The 17,491-nt window shown below is 40.6% G+C and overlaps 1 protein-coding gene across 2 annotated transcripts in view; it reads left to right on the top strand.

Annotated features, from left to right (window-relative positions):
* The window catches only part of LOC125000614 (muscarinic acetylcholine receptor M4-like), a 40,601-nt gene extending 24,111 nt beyond the window's left edge, over nt 1-16,490 (top strand). Inside the window, exons 4-7 of one of the 2 annotated variants that reach the window (XM_047576150.1) lie at nt 4,877-5,075; nt 5,267-5,356; nt 10,181-10,450; nt 13,509-16,490. In XM_047576150.1, coding sequence (XP_047432106.1) covers nt 4,877-5,075; nt 5,267-5,356; nt 10,181-10,450; nt 13,509-13,754 — 805 coding nt within the window. In that variant the 3' untranslated portion in view covers nt 13,755-16,490. The remainder of the gene's footprint in view (nt 1-4,876; nt 5,076-5,266; nt 5,357-10,180; nt 10,451-13,508) is intronic. The other variant, XM_047576151.1, reaches the window with a different exon arrangement.
* Nucleotides 16,491-17,491: the final 1,001 nt, after the last annotated feature.

Here is a 17,491-nt window from a genome sequence, read left to right as displayed (position 1 = left end):
TATAAAAATCCTTTTGACTGACAGGGACTCACGATGTGGGAAATTCTTTTGTTATTTCTTTCTTCATTTGAAAAAAAAATTCTTTTCAGTGTCATTGTTTTGGGCTATTTTTTTTTTTTTTTTCGTCTTTTAACCTGATTTTTATTTAGTTTTTCTGGACCTTTTGTTATGTTTCGCTGTAGCGCTCGGCAGAGCGGTCGGAGAAGGAAATTCAAACTGGCAGTACCATCTGTCTTCATGGGAATTGTGAGGTCTCCTGCTAATTAGATGGACGAACTATGTGCGCTTGTTGGAACATTGACTGTAGATACTACGGTCAAAACCATCTTGATGCCACCCGATGGATGCTGAACTTTGAAAGAACTAGGCCCAGAAGTAGGACGGAGTGCACCCCCCAGGATGAGCTTTGCTCCGCCCACACTCAGATACTCCAAATATGGATATGGGGGTCATGTTGGGACGGAGCTAAAGCAGCCTAAATTTTGAAAACTCTACCAAACTCTATCCGCTGCCTGAGTTGCTAGCAGCTGGCTAACACGGAGACCTCACTCCCGGTTTGATGGCATTTGTCCCGACTAAAATATAATATATAATATACACATAATATAGGTCTCTTTACCAGCTCTCAACGAAGGCGGTCGCATTTTTCCTCCCTCTCCTCCCCCTTATCTTCCCTGCTTTGCTCCTCTCATCTTGTCTACTGTCTACTACTCTCGTCTACCGTCTATACTTTTGAGAGACTCTCTCCGCACTGCTCTCCAAACTACAAAAATTGCGGAATTGATAAACTGGTCTCTCAACGCAATTGACACAATTTTGTCGACGAGAAGCCTGGGTTCGGGGGAGCCAGACTGCCCTGCCGAAATGTTTGCAGCTGGCTACATGATGGATGCAGTTGGAGAGGTGGCGGGTCGTATGCCTGGCGGCTCTTTCCGTGGAGGACCTTGGAGACATCTACCTGTTCGGAACCATAATTACAGGTCTTTTGCTGATTGGATTAGGCATTGCCCTGATTTATCAAGGAAATCAAAGAACAGTGACAGCTGTCAAAAGCCCCACAAAGCTCCCCGACATGATTGAAGCGGTGGGCAGAGCTGTTGGCATTCAGACTGTGGCTATAAACAGCAACTTGTATAATATCATGAAGAAGCTTTTGGCTTTGCAAAGGAGATCATTTCGGAGACCAGAATAGACCAAAAGAGCAGTTGTGCAAAAGAATGCATCTACTCGCCCCAAGACCAAACTATCCCAATGTTATCTGCTTTCGGCACCCTAACAGCACTGACCTCGGCCAAGGCCATTGCAGGAACAACAACTCTCCTTAAGATCACTGCAGTGAGACCCTCTTGCATTCCTCCCCAGCTTCCCACAGACACCTGCTGATAGTTGACTTTGTTACATGGATAGAAATGCAATCATCCTCCCTACTCCCACATCCAACGCCTTCGCTAGCTTTTTTTACCCCCCACTGTGTTGAGCAGATCCACGACCAGCGCTTGATGGCCACAGGAACAGATGGCTGCTTGCTTGTGCTGGGTTACCTCTAACCCTCTCCCCACTCACCTACCCCTCACCCACCTCCCACTGACCACCTCCCTTGATGCAAGTCCCGAATTTTTCATGTTGTAAAGTGTACTTATCATGTGCTCATGCTGCTGAGGTGTTTTTTTTATGTTCCCACACTGTACTCCTCCACAGGAGCATAATGTGTGGGTTGCTTTTTTTCTCCTCACCTCTCTTCATGTGACTCTGCATCTCTCTTTTCCATACCCTGTCTTCCTGTCCTGTCTAGCCCCCATTGTCAAAAATGTATGTTTTTATAAATGTATATATGGGTTGATGGCTAATTTCGCTAGTACTTGTAACTAGTGACAATAAAGGGTTTTCATTCATTCATTCATTCATTCATTCATTCATTAAATACACTTTAAAGGAAACCAGGAAACCAGAGAAAACCCACGCGGACACTGGGAGAACAAGGCCCGAACTGGACTCAAACCCAGACCTTCTCGGTGGGAGGCATCAGCGTTAACCACCAATCAGACAACTATTATTTTTTATTTGATATGATCCAAAATGGAGCAAAGCCTCATACTCAGCCAAAAGGTTGTCATTAGCTCAGGTGAAGACTATCAGAGAGACTAAGGATTAGTGCTGGGTGACACAGGGGATCTTGGTATCAATCCGATACCAAGTAAATATTCCGTCGCCGATACGGATACATTTTCTTCAAATGTCATGATCATTGAATAACTTTGTAATTTTGCCTTTAGTTAGTTCATTATGATTGCCTGTCATTTCTACTCCATCCCCAACTCCCACCCCCACTGAGGAAACCATCCCTATGACTGTGACACCTGGCCAGGTGAGAGTACTGCTGGAGAAAGTCAAGCAAGGCAACTCAGTAGGCCCTGACCATGTAAATCCCCGGGTCCTGAAGACCTGGGGGTTTTCCAGTTGACTGGCATCCTGCACTTCTTGTTTAAATTGAGTCTGAGGTTGGAAAGGACACCGGTGCTATGGAAAATATTCTGCATAGTACCAGCGCCTCATTGACCCCATCCCATCTGGGCTCAATGACTTCAGACCGGTTGCACTGATGTCACATGTCACGAAGGTCCTGGAGAGACTCGTTTTGGCTCAGCTGAGACCACTGGTGGCCCCTGTCTTGGAACCTCTTCAGTTCGCCCCCACAGCCTCATGTTGATGTGAATGATGCTGTTATCTACCTACTGCAGCAGGCTCACTCTCACCTGGATGATCGGAAGGGTACCGTGAGGATCATGTTGTTTGATTTCTCCAGCACTAACCACCTACTCCTGAACATGGACAAGACCAAGGAGCTGGTCATTGAGTTCAGGAGGAAGAGGACACCAGTGGAGCCCATCACCACCCAGGTCCTGCAGATGAAAGTAGTGGACTGCTACAAGTACCTGGGAGTCCACATGAACAACAGACTGAACTGGAGCGACAACAGTGACGCTGTGTACAAAAAGGGCCAGAGTAGACTCTACTTTCTCAGGAAGTTCAGCTCTTTCAATGTGTGAAGTGCATTACTGGAGTCTTTCTACCAGTTTTTTGTTGCCAGTGCCCTGTTCTTTGCTGTGATTTGTTGGGGAAGTAGTACCAGCAAAAAAGACATCAGTAGGATCAACAAATGGGTCCGAAAGGCTGGACAAGTGATCAGTAGGGAGTTGGAGTCATTTGTCTCAGTGAGAGACAGGACACTGGATAAACTGCTCTCTATTTTGGACAATCCATCCCACCCACTATACCAAACATTTGAGGGTCAGAGGGGCTCATTCTCCAGCAGAATGATTCAGCTTCACTGCCATAGTGAAGAACTGCTTTTATTCCATATTCTATGCAGCTGTATAACAGCTCATCGTTTTGTGACAATTAAGCTACTATGATCTACGTACTGAGCCAGGTAATCTTGTCCCATTTATCTTGAATTACTACTACTACAAGACCTGGATACTGTGCTCCTGCAGCCAAGTTCTACTGGCCCTGGATGTGTGGCAAGGGCCATTATCTTGCTGAAACATCCAGTTTTGACCTTGACAGAACAGTGCAGGTACAGAAGGGAGAATTAGGGGGACACGTCTGGCACTGCAGGATATGAGTCCCTGGCAGCGTAGTGTGTTACTGATGGTAGCCTTTGCTACTTTGGTCCCAGCTCTCGGCAGGTCATTCACTAGGTCACCCCATGTGATTCTGGGATTTTTGCTCACCGTTCTTGTGATCATTTTGACCCCACAGGGTGAGATCTTGCGTGGAGCCCCAGATCAAGGGAGATTATCAGTGGTCTTGTATGTCTTCCATTTTCTAATAATTGCTCCCACCGTTGATTTCTTCACACCAAGCTGCTTACCTACTGCAGATTCAGTCTTCCCAGCCTGGTGCAGGTCTACAATTTTGTTTCTGGTGTCCTTTGACAGCTCTTTGGTCTTGGCCATGGAGTTTGGAGTGTGACTGTCTGAGGTTGTGGACAGGTGTCTTTTATACTGATAACCAGTTCAAACAGGTGCCATTAATACAGGTAACGGGTGGAGGACAGAGGAGCCTCTTAAAGAAGAAGTTACAGGTCTGTGAGAGCGAGAAATCTTGCTTGTTTGTAGGTGACCAAATACTTATTTTACCGAGAAAAATTACCAATTAATTCATTAAAACTCTTACAATGTGATTTCCTGGATTCTTTCCCCCCATTCCGTCTCTCATGGTTGAAGAGTACCTATGATGAAAATTACAGGCCTCTCTCATCTTTTTGAGTGGGAGAACTTACACAACTGGTGGCTGACTAAATACTTTTGCCCCACTGAACTCTACTGATCCAATCTCCAGTCCGGTAAGGGGCAGTATTGCACCTTCACCTATGTGAAAGACTGTGTGAAATAAATTATTCAATTCTGCGTATTCTGCTTCCATTTATCGCTTTACTAGAACATGTTGGATTCATGTTAATGTGTTCTTAAAGAAATTTAAATTTGTAAATTTGAAAATAAAAAATATATATCAATCAAAGATTTCACAACCCCCCTGAAGTACTCCCTGTTGAAGATCTACATTTACATTTTACATTTGTGTACCACCTAAGGGCACGGAACCATGTATGGTAATTCATTATCTATCTAGAAGAGTTTTAGCAAATAGGTCAATTAATGGATCATAGTCAGTTGTCATATATGTTACCCAGACTGTCTGATATAGATTTAACTGAACACATGCGTAATTTGCTGCAATTAATTAATAAACATTTAATTGTCAAACATTTAATAAAGTTACAGTTGCATCTAATTCCAGTTAGAGTGGTGTTTTTTTTTTTTTTTTCTTTTTTAATCAATACAGATAAATTATTATTGCTTTCCCCCCACAGAGCTCCTAGCTTAACAAAAAGTCACCTTTTGAAGCAGAACAATAACAATGAGAGCAGCCCTCAGGCCAGTCCCCGCTCTACCCCAAAACTTAGCCTGGACTCAACTACGGCACTGGAGGCTGTGAAGAATGGCAGAGTGAAAGAACCTAAACCTGTTCAGCAACAAATGGCACCCCAGCCCAGTCCAGGACTCACACAGGTACTGACTCAGAAGCCGATGGCCACTAGATTTTAAGTTGCTGGCAGTTTTGTGTCTACGTCACTAAAAGTTGATCTCTCTCTCTCTCTCTCTCTCTCTCTCTCTCTCTCTCTCGCTCTCTCTCTCTCTCTCATACACACACACACACACACACACACACACACACACACACACACACATATATTGTCCAGGAAGAAAAGGAGAGCTCTAATGATTCCTCCACAGCTTTTATTCCCCCAACAAAACCAAAGGACAACACTAGCATTGAGGTGAAGTCTGAGGTATGTTTTGTTATTTTTTTCTTTTCCAATAAGCTCTCAAAAATAAGTACAAGATATTTGGTTAAAAGAAACACTGAGCTTTTTTTCCAATGGGTTTCTCACAATTTCAATCATCATTGAACTGTTACTGCCAGGTATATCATTACCAAGTTGATACAGCTGAAGTGAGTTAATGGGATGATGGGAGCCATGCTCGATTCACATTGTCTTATACTGAACAACTAATGTTGTCTATCACATGAACTGTGTTTCATCATAGGGCTTGATTGTTTTCACAACTGCACTTGAGGATGCACTGGAAGTACTGAAAATTTTCCACATTGATTGACCTCCATGTCTGATAATTATAGACAGTTTTTTCTGTTTTATCAGTTGAGTGGTTCTTGCCGTAACATGCATTAGAACGCCAGTCAAATAGGGCTATTCACTGTAGAGTAACTTTGTACCAACCGTGTTTCTGAAAAACACAATTGATGGTGTCAAATATATTAACCCTTTACGGGGTGATTAACCATATATGGTAACTTCAGCACACTTTCTAAATTGTGTCCCTAAGCCTCTCAGTGAGGTTTATACGCATTTGGTTTTCACACAGTCAATCAGAGAAGATCAAGGAAACATTCTCAGGTCAAATGTGGCCTACCTCTGTCCACCTCTGCATGAACACTGAGCATAACTGCTTTATTAGGTGCCATGAAGAAGTGTCTTAATGTTGTACTTACCTTGTAATGGTATAAATTAGGGTTGGACGATTATGGAAAAAATAATAATCACAATTATTTTGATTGACATTGAAATCACAATAAATAAACACAATTATTCACTGATTTAAAAAGAAAAGTATTTATTGAACCACCAAAACTCAACTTTAAATATAACTTTTTATAGCATAAATGTAACAGCCTCCGTTTATCTCTCACTGTCACGGGAGCCGGTGGGATATGGAGTGGCATTGTAAAGAGTGTCCTCAATGGAGGACTGTGTTGTGGTGGTTGTGGCTGAAATTGGTGCGCTTTTTTGGGTCTTTTGCTCCTTCAATACCTTGTCATAGACCACTTTATGGCAGAACTTTAAATGGTCAATTTGTCGTGTTGCTTTGGGGTGCAGACACAACGGCACGACAAACTTTGCAAACAATCTCTTTCTGCTCCACGACAATTTGAATCCAAAATGTCTCCAAATGACCGAAGTTGTCCTGCCTTTCTTTTCAACTAACGGCTCAAGCTGGTTTTCTGCCATGTTGTCAATCGCTCATTCCATAATTGAACCACACATGTCACACGCTAGCTGCACGTGACAGAGGTGGGTTCACAGTGCGAGAAGATATTTGCTTGTAAAGAAAGTAAGCATTTCAAGAACAGTTGAACTGCTCAAGAGTTTTTGTTTTTTGCTCCTTTTTTCTTAGCTTGTTTGTCTCAGTGTTGAAAATAACTCTCAAAACTCCACCTGCAATTATTATTAATATATTAATATGTGCTTCTTTGCCTCACAAAATCTCTACTTGGTAGCCTCATTAAAACAAAATCAGTTGGTAACAGACATTACATAATGTGTTGACTTAGCCATCCACTAGCCACCTAGCTAGTCTAACCAAACTTTTGCCAATCTAGAATGATGCATGGCTTGAAGTAGCAGCAGTTAGTAAAAATGCTAAAAATAAATAAATAAATAACAAATCAGACCCTTGGGGACCACTTCAAATGTCTCTTTACCTAACACATATTTAATAAAAAATATAATTTATGCTTTTGTTTAAACCAAATGAGACTCACCACTGAGAATGAGACATGAGAATGTCTTAATTTATTTTTATTCCCTGGGAATCGATTGTGTCCTTCCTTGTACTCTTATCCAACGTAGTGACTGATGTGGTAGAAGGGGTACAGGAAGAGAAGAAAACTATCTGGCAAGTGATACGTGTCAGCTGTCTAATCAGTTTGTGAAGAAATCATCTGCCCCTTTTTGTCCACCACTAGCTGAAGCTCATCGCCCTCTGGCCTCAGGGTTGGAAGTTGCGAATGTGGCCAGCTTTTTTGCTTTAATGTCTCCTGCTGTGAATAAAAAAAATCGCTGAGCACAGAAATCAAACTTTTAAAATGTTGCTAGGGAACAACTGTGGCACTGCCTCACACACACCATTGACAACAGCTACCATTAGATTGCTTGTAATATATGCTAGATTCTGCTTATATTATAAATAGACTACTGTCATTACTCATTCATTCATTATCATTATTTTGGGTATTGTGACATCCCCAGTGTACTACACACTGTTGAACAGGTTCTTTATGGGAGCTTTATGGGAGATTGGCAAAGCTCCTATTACATATAGGGGAGCCTATGGCTCAGTAAATGGAGTGGGTTGTCCACAAACTAGTTAGCAGCTGGATCTGTAGTACATGTACCACATGGTGAAGTGTCCTTGAGAAGTTCATTGTCCCATTGTTTTGTGAATGTGAGCACACTTGTGTGAACAAATGGGTGTCTTGTCATTGTGAATGTGTGTAAAGAGCTTTGAGTACCAATAGGTAGGAAAGCACTATATAAATACAAAACCGTTTACCATATACTATATCGATGAGTTTTCCTAAAGGCATATGGAAGACTCCAAGGCCACCTGGAAGAAGGTCTGATGAGAACAAAGTGGAGCTATTTGGCCAGCAGACTACATGTTATATCTAGCAGATGTCAACCACTTCATATCACCAAACATACAGTAAACACAGTATCAAAAATGTATCGTGGTGGCAGCATCATGATTTGCAGCAGCAGGACCTGGCTGGCTTGCAAAACAATATTAAAGGCAATCTGATTCACTTTTAAAGAAATCTATGCCTTTGAAGAAGATTTATTTTTGGACTGGACTGGACTTTGCTAATTTGTGAATGGACAACAAAGTGGTTGATCATGGCTGATCCTAGACAAACATGACTGAGCTTGAGCAGTTAGTGATGGAGTAGTACAGTGTCCAGATGTCGATGCCTGATTGAAACCCTTCCATACAGACTCAGTTCTGCAAAGATATCAATCATGCTTTGTTCAATGTTTGTAACTGTAGCACATTGGAATACGACACAAAATCACCACGCACTACAGCTCTCTTTGGATTGCTTTTAATGAATGAGTCTGTCTCTCTCAGCTCCAAACGCAGACTGAGCACAACAAAACATTTATATATTTTATATAGAATAAGGGTAACATGAACAGCATGATCATCATGATCAAGCATGAATTGAAATGATTGTATAGCTGTTATATATTTTAAAAAACGTATTAAAGTATTACCTACTTCCAGGAGGTATGACCAAATTATTTATTTATATAGCACCAATAGCAATACAAATTGTCTCAAGGCACTTTACAAAAACCGGCCTGAAACCCCCAGAGCAAGCCTGAGGGCGACAGTGGCAAGGAATAACTCCCTTTTAACAGGCAGAAACCTTGAGCAGAACCCAGCTCATATGGAGGGACCCATCTGCTGAACAGATACAGAGAAAAGAAGAGCATTTGGGCCATTTTGAATGAGAAGGCCACATCTTGGGCTCCACTGAAAGGTCACACTCAGAGGAATTGTATTTTATACAATTATATACTGATACAGAGTTAGTGAAGTAAAATCACATTATTGTATTATTTCTCATTTGAAAATTATGCACCGATGTCCAGCTCCAATACGCACTGGTCTGTCTGCGAGGAATCCAAACTTTTCGGGGCAAGTAGCATATTGTTGTTGAGGCTACAGTCCTGGGCTGCAGCCCAGGTTTGAATCACTGCCCTTTCCTGCATGTCACTCCCCCCTCTCTACCAAAAAAAAGTAAATCATCCAATAAGTTGGCTGCAATTGTCTCAGTCTATGAATGAAATAAGGAGAAATGGACTTCTTTACAGCACTAACTCTCATCGGCTTCCGAAGGCTATTGACAGGACAAAGTAGCTCTAAATTGGTTCAATGAGTTGTCAATCAAAAGGTCAGAGTTGAGCGTCCATTTGAGCATTTTGACCTGAATAATGTTGATTGTTGGATTGATATGAGACTTGTTTCTCATTTTTGTTGTTTTGAACAAAATGTGGTGGTTGTGTCAGCTGTGTTGGCTGAATCCTACCAGCCCGACTTTTACTCAGTATCGGATATATTTTTTTACTTTTCTACTGTTTTTTTTTTCTATTCCTTAAGTGATATTTAAATGTCTGCGTACTTATGTGTGTCTTTAAGCAGGGGTAATCTTGAATAATGTAAAATTATAAAGGTATGATATATCTGTATAGCGCCTTCCCTCACTGTCAGCAGTTGGAACATACCAACTCATTTATTGAACAGAGGCTTAAAGTTAGCTGGAATACCAAAACACACTATTACATAACCATGACTACAAATTACAGGACAAACTGTTTTTGAAAGTTCCTTATAAAGATTCTAAATGGCGTATCTTCTTACTGGAAACAGCTTCAACACAGCTTGAAGCTTAAGACATGCATTCAGAAAAGCACATGTAGCTCATATTATTTATGAATGTCAGTTAGTGTTTTGGGTGTGCATGATGTTTGGAGTGCATGATTTATATTGTTACTAAATAATTTACCAACTAACCAACCAATTAAACAACCACCAACAAACCACACCACTTTGCTACAAATCATTTGCCTGGGTAATTAGTCGAGGATCACTGTATATTATTACCTTTGTTGTTGTAAATGCTTGACAGTTTTAAGTAAATTTATATCTCTGACTTGCCCATCTTAATGTACCCTCCAGCAGCCAGCACCCAGCACCAGGTTAAACTGGCAGTAGAAATGTCCAACAAAACTCTCTTGGTTGTGTTACAGGCTGCAACAAATCCCAGTCCAGTTACCTCAACGGCCACCAGCTCCGCCATGCCGAAGACCAACCCCTGCTCAAGGTGGTCGAAGATAAAGATCGTAACAAAGCAGGCTGGAGATGAGTGCATAACAGCGATAGAGATTGTCCCGCCAGTAGAAGGGGCCGAGACACATTCCATCCCAATCAGCCGCCCAAGGACTGTGGCGAGAAAGTTCGCAAGCATTGCTAGAAGCCAAGTGAAGAGGAAAAGACAGATGGCTGCCAGAGAAAAGAAAGTATGTTCATGCACTGCATAAATATGAGGTATAAATTGCATTACTGTGCATTTGCTTGGTTTCATAGACTTCTAGTTAGCATTACATTTTCATTTATTGATCATTACATTGTACTAAAAAGATTAAAGTCATTGTGATACAAGCAAACTACAGTAATGTGAAAAAAACAAGATTCCACAAAAATAGAGGATATTTTTGGCATATTGGGGACAACATTTGATCCTCCTTGACAATGTCCATTGCTTAATATATATAGTTAAATAAGTCATTCATTTTCTGTAACGGCTTATCCTTTGGAGGATTGTGGTGGCTCAACCCTATCCCAGCTGTCTTTGAACTGCAGAGGTCATCAGTCTATCTAGAGCTACACAGTAAAATCAGCATACCCAAATTAACACTGTAAGAGTTGGTCTTAACACTTTTAAGTTGTTTATATGGGTCCACATCTCAGTGTTAATTTAGCATTTTTTTGAGTGTTGTTACCTTTACACTAAATTAGTGTAAATTTGACTCTTCTTGTAGTGAAATTTAACGCTGCCTAACATCAACCAGTGTTAGTTTTTTTTTTTTTTTTTTTAAACAATTCTATGTAGTGTTAGCAATTAACTCGCTCAGAGGACTATTTCTTAACTACACAAGTGCTTACCCCATGACACTTAAAAGGTGTCAATATAATCCTACAAAAAATACTTGGAAAATAAACTTTACTAAAATAAAAAGGTAGTCATGTTTGGCAGTTCAAAAACATTTATTTTCAAACTTACACCACAAATATTAGAACATGCAACAGTAAGGCACAATGTAGTATGGCTATGAAATCTTATCAAAGTAAAATCACTCCAGAGGAGGAAAAAACAAAGATACTCACAGCTATGAAAGCTTACAAACAAAAGGCGCTCCAAAAGGGAGGAAACTCACAATATATACTACACTAACAAACAAACTAACCTGACCTAATGGAAGGGGAAAAATAAAACCATGACAAACAAAAGGGAGGAAGCAAAACCTGGTAAGGAAAACGGGAGGATAAGCAAAGAAAGACTAAACAAAAAAACATTCCAGAAGGAGGAAACAAAAACAGCTATCTCTAAACAGAAAACCTAATCACTAGAACTAAGCTAGGAAGTTACAAAGAAAAATCACTCTTTCGAGGTAAACTCAAGGCAGCAAGGCAAGGCAAGGCAGACTGTAGCATGGATCGCAGGCACGGGTAGAACAGACAAAAACGACGAACACACACAAGACAAGGCAGACGCAGACTATTTAAACACATGGAGGGAAGGGCGCAGCAGGTGGACACAATCAGGAATCAGGGAAGACAATCAGACTGTTTACACATGAGGAAGGGCAAGTGACCTGAAACGAGAGGAGAGCTACTTTCCAAAATAAGGCAGAAAATGACAAGACAAACACACCAAAATAAGACATGACCTCACCGCGGTGTGACAGGATTAACTCTACTAGTGTATGTCTAGTTTAATACCAAGAATTCAACTCTTCTCAATTTGCTGTGTTGCACAAAGAACGGACAACTAGTCATGCTCACCCCCCTCAGCCTAGAATCGCAATGTAACTAACGAGCATGTCTTTGGATAGTAGGAGTACCCAGAGAGATCCCCTGCAGACACAGGGAGAATATGCAAACTCCACACAGAAAGACCCCAGTTAGCTGATGATTCAAACCCAGAACCTTCTTGCTGTAAGGCATAAATGCCACACCTACGGCCAATTTAGAATCACCAATTCACCTAAAGATCATGTCTTTGGACTAGTTCAATATACTAAGTAAATAATATATATATTATAATATACAATATTTATATTTTTTATTTTAGCCATAATTACAAAATGTCTATTTTCCATGTGAAGTCACCTTCATTAATGAACTCTGTACTAAAGAGGGTCAAATGTTTGCCAAATGTTTGTCTGAGTATGCCAAATAAGCTGACAGTTCTGATAGGATCTATCTTCTTGTTGCATGGCAGTATGTGTTGCTGGTGTACATATGGGAATATGGCTCTGCGTATCCAGTCCAGCAGTGTGTGAATGTATGGAGCAACTGTTTTCAAAGATGAGTGAGTGATGTGCTACAGTTACTTCACTTAATCACTACTCGGAATGGCAGATGATATTAGGTAACATTCCTTTCGGTGTATGAAACAACAAAGCAAGCAGTTTAAATCAACTTTTTTTTTTGAGAGAGAGAGAGAGAGTGAAATGAGACAAAAACTCTAATCTGTATGATTTGTAAGAGGTGGTGGACAGAAAAGAGTATGTTGCAGCTTGTATGTAGGAATCTCATGTAACTTCAGTGGCAATTAGACACTAAAATAACCGCTGAAGTTTAGAGCTACCAGCCAACCACTTAGCACTGAGGTGGCTCTGAACACTACGTTTTGTCTCTTTAAATTGACTGGAAAAACTTCTGAATTGAATTAATTGAAAATCAATACTTTTTATGCATAAGTGTAGAAATGTATGAAAGCCACAACAAGCTGCGATGTGATATAATGAGACAGCTGTGAAATGATATCAATGTGGGAGAAAAAAAAATCTTATCTTGCTTCAAACTGCTCTGAAAACAAGGCTTTTAAAGCATTAAGAAAAACTCTCATTGGTTTCAGTGTATAGACTGCAGAAATGGATGTTTGCAGTTTCTTCTCATTAATGCAAACTGTGTTTTTGACCCCTTCACAAGGGTTAAAAAAAGATGTCATTTCTCACTCTGTGACTCACTCAGTGACTGTGGCAAGTACAGCTGATATTGTTATCCGTTTCTTCAATTTAAGCTATTCTATATACATGGTTCACAGTGACATAATAATACAATGTAGATAACAGCATCCTGTGGTTGGCAAGTAAACCCCCTTGTCATGGAACCTTACAAAGTCAAAAAGATCTGTATAAACATGAACCTGCCAGGGTCTGAAACTATTAATTATGTATTTTAAGCAAGTTTGAATTCTTTAAATCAATGAACCATAGGCTGACAACACAGACACACTGTTTTAATCTTTTTTCTTCTTTCTTTCCTCTGCTTTCTTTTTATTCTGTTTAGGTAACCAAGACTATCTTTGCCATCCTGCTGGCTTTCATCATTACATGGACACCGTATAACGTTATGGTGTTGATCTCTACTTTCTGTCAGTCCTGTGTCCCTGACACAGTGTGGGCAATTGGCTACTGGCTGTGTTATGTCAACTCTACTGTCAACCCAGCTTGTTATGCACTGTGCAATGCCACTTTCAAAAAGACTTTTAAGAACCTGCTCTTGTGCCAGTATAAAAATATAGGCACAAGATGAGATGGAGGAGGGAGGGGGAAATCACTTTTGGGTAAAGGGGTACAGAGCCAGAGTGAAAAAATCTTGTTCAAAGGTGAGTGAAATTAGGCTGAGGAGCTGGAGACGACAAATGGATTGCAGAACTTAGTAGAAGGGCGCCCTTTGAAGAGGCCACATGCAGTGAGTGAACAACCGTCATACAGCTAAAAATACATCATTCTCCAAATGAATGTCGTGCGATTCACACATATAGTTGAATATAGTAGTTAGCTCAAAGTTAAATATGGATGTGAGCCTGACATTCTTTTACCTTCTCAGCTTCTCATAAGATATAACAAAACAGCAAGGATTCACAGGGAAGTTCAGTAGAACAAGGGATTGATGCGGGATATCTGGGTGAAGGCATATCATTAGGATGGATGGATTCATAGCAGACTAGTATATAATGCATACATTCTCCTGCATTCCGTTAATTAATATTAGCTTTCAAAGCATTGTTAAGTTGTGGAGATTCTAAGTCATCCACATCGAGGAATATCTAAACCAAGGCAAATGGAGTTGTTCACCCCTTTTCCAAGTGGATTCTTCAGTTCTCAATGAGTAATGTGATGTTTAGTTCTTGGGTGGTGCTCATCTGAGGATCATACGACTAGAGTCATGTGTGGTATCTTCTTTCTTCGCCAGATCAGTGGTTCTCTAACAACCCATTACCAGCTTAAAACTCTGCATATACAAGGTGTAATGAGGTTGAAGCGTTTAAAGGAGAGCTGTTAAGACTGTTTAAAGGTCATTCCGAAGTTAAGGACTGAACTGGATGAGTGGTGCAACGTCCTTCAAGAAAGGTCAATCAAGTCTGTCTGTCGTTCTTTTAGTGTTGTTGCAGACATGGTATACACTGTGTAACACAATTGCGCTCAACCAGCTGTCAATCTGAAGTGCCTGATAAGGTTTGGATGATTGGCTACTGGTTGTACTGTGACGACTATTGACTTAATTGATCACATACTGTAATATCGTGTATATATATGTGTGTGTGTGCGTGTGTGTATGTGTGTGTGCGCGCGTGTGTGTGTGTGTATATTCAAAAGATATGCATGATCCTAAATCTGGACCATTCAAAGAATTGGGAAGAGAGAAAATGTAGTTGAAAGATAAGTGAATGAGAGAAGTGGATAGCAGAGTTTAGTAGGTCCGAGGAAGAAGAGAGAGAGACATCTGCAGGCAATGAGATGTGGATCACATAAAATGGAAAACAACAAAACAGGAACAAGTGACAATTGAAATGAGGGAATAAAAACGAATGAAAACAAAAACCATGGGATCAAAGAAAAAGCTTCAAAAATTGTATTAACACATGATTGCCCTCATTAGTTTTCACCATGCAAAGCAAAGCAAAATCTGTTTTGAGTGGCATCAGCTGTGATTGTATTTTCCCTTCTCAATCACTCATTTGTTCGTGTATCCAACCATGCCAAGTGAAATATAAAAAAGATAAACCTTTGCACCTATGACAACTGTAGGTGATTGTGGTTGCAGGTTGTCTGCCTATACCATTCTCCTGATGCACACGCTCACTTATTGATATTGATTTGACGGTAAAAGCTGTTGTTTCTCTTGTAGTCCACCACAAACTCATTGGTTTTGTTGATATTGATCCTCAAGTGATTGTCATTGCACCATGTGATTAAGTCCTCTTCAGTCCTATGTACTCACCAAGGAAAGTATCTCTTATGAAATGTTTAGCTGGAACATCAGTATATCTGAAAAATCCTGTCCTTCAAAACCACATTATTAGTATAAAAGCTAATTTACTTCTTGCAGACTGCTCATTTTGTGGAGTAACACAGTTGTATAATTATTTATTTAAGAGAATTTCAGGTGACAATTTAGTTTATTTCTGCGCAAAAAGGATTTGTACCAGGCCCATTCTGCATTTATGCATTTATCCCATCTGAGTCGGGAAATGTCTACCAGTGAGGAAAATTGTTACATTTTTCCCAGTGTTTTCTTCCAGTAGAGACAAGGTCTTTATGGAATTTGCTTTAGGGTTCATTAACCAAGTCTTTCCAAAGGTATGTGAGCAAAGTTCCATTTGACAAAACCTTAAGTTTTTATGTCAAACATAAGTTCCTTGCCGAAACCAGTAAAACAACCGAGATTACTGGATGGTGTGCCTCTGCTCATTCGTTTTTTCTTTTGAAATTTGCCTTTGACGACAAAACAGTCAAAGCTGTGCAAAGATGGATGTTGAAAAAGCTTGTCAAAAGTGAAGCCAATGCAAGTAGTGCTCCCCCTGGTGACTCAGTGCAGTATAAGCCCCATCCCATGTTTCCCATTTCAAGGATGGTTTATGTCATTTAAAAATAAATACAGTGTATAATCCAACATTTCTTTGGTAGAGGTAGAGCTGAATGTAGTAGTAATCAAATGAAAGCGCAACTGAGTCTGGCATTAGTGTCAGTGGGTCATTGATAACCAGTGTTGGGCATGTTACTTTTAAAAAGTAATTAATTATAGTTACTAGTTACTTCTCCCAAAAAGTAATTGAGTTAGTTACTGAATTACTCCACTATAAAAGTAACTAGTTACCAGGGAAAGTAACTATTACGTTACTCTTTTACTCTTCTTTTTCCCCCAGCGAGAAGGTCCGGGTTCGAGTCCAGCTCGGGCCTTTCTGTGTGGAATTTGCATGTTCTCCCTGTGTTCGCGTGCGTTCTCTCCGGGTACTCCGGCTTCGTTGGGCTAATTGGTGACTCTAAATTGACCCTAGGTGTGCGTGTGAGTGCGAATGGTTGTATGTCTCAGTGTTAGCCCTGCAATAGGCTGGCGACTTGTCCAGGGTGTACCCCGCCTCTCGCCCGATGACAGCTGGGATAGGCTCCAGCAACCCCTGCGAACCTACTGCAGGATTAAGCAGAATGGAAGATGAGATGAGATATCTAGTAATTTGGATTTTTTTTCTTAGCAGGTTTCAGCCAGTTGAGCCAGTTGCAAAGTAGAACTGCATAGACATGTACTTACACATAACTTTTAATATTTATTGGACCTCAGACCCTAACTGGTAGATATCAAAAATCCCGGGTCGACCTGGCTCGACTCGCCTTTGGTGCTTTCACATCGGCAAAAGTCCCGGGTTTGCCCTCCCGATGCGAGAGCTGCATGCCTGTTTTTTCCTCCCTCATACGTCATCCCGTACACTGCAGATAAAGTTGCAGTTTGTTGATGACCTGAAGAATGGAGGTCAAACCTTCAAAAACCGTCAAACCCCCTCTCTTTCAAAAGGCTGCTGACATTAGAATAAATCACTGTGTCCTGCACAGAGCCCAATATCTACCTCCAAATCCCCCCTTTTCTCGGATGCAGCGCGCTGCCATGATCGTTAAAAAAGTGTGGGAGATGGCTATACAAACTGTATATAAACACAGTTGCCATTCACATATACGCTTCCATTAACGATCGTGTAACAACACATTTGATTTGTTTGATTGAAAAAAATACAAAAAAAAATAAAAAAATAAAAAAAATAAAAATAAAAACAAAAATCTCTGCCCTTCAGAGATCAGTCTTTACGGGAGTAGAACAAAACTTGTTTTTGAGCTGAAGCTTCTACAATGATACAGTCTGTCAGGCCATCGCTTCAGAATGTAACAGGCAGATATATCAGCATCAGAGAGTAAAACCTGGGCCAACCAGTGACGGCTGGCAACTTTTCCTCCACATTCAGCATTTCTGCCACTTCCCTCTGCGAGCTGGATGTG

The sequence above is a fragment of the Mugil cephalus genome, chromosome 23 (assembly GCF_022458985.1).
Source record: "Mugil cephalus isolate CIBA_MC_2020 chromosome 23, CIBA_Mcephalus_1.1, whole genome shotgun sequence".
NCBI classification, from domain to species: Eukaryota; Metazoa; Chordata; class Actinopteri; order Mugiliformes; family Mugilidae; genus Mugil; species Mugil cephalus.
Note: the sequence above shows the minus strand (reverse complement) of the source record. Positions and strands in the feature narration are given on the sequence as shown.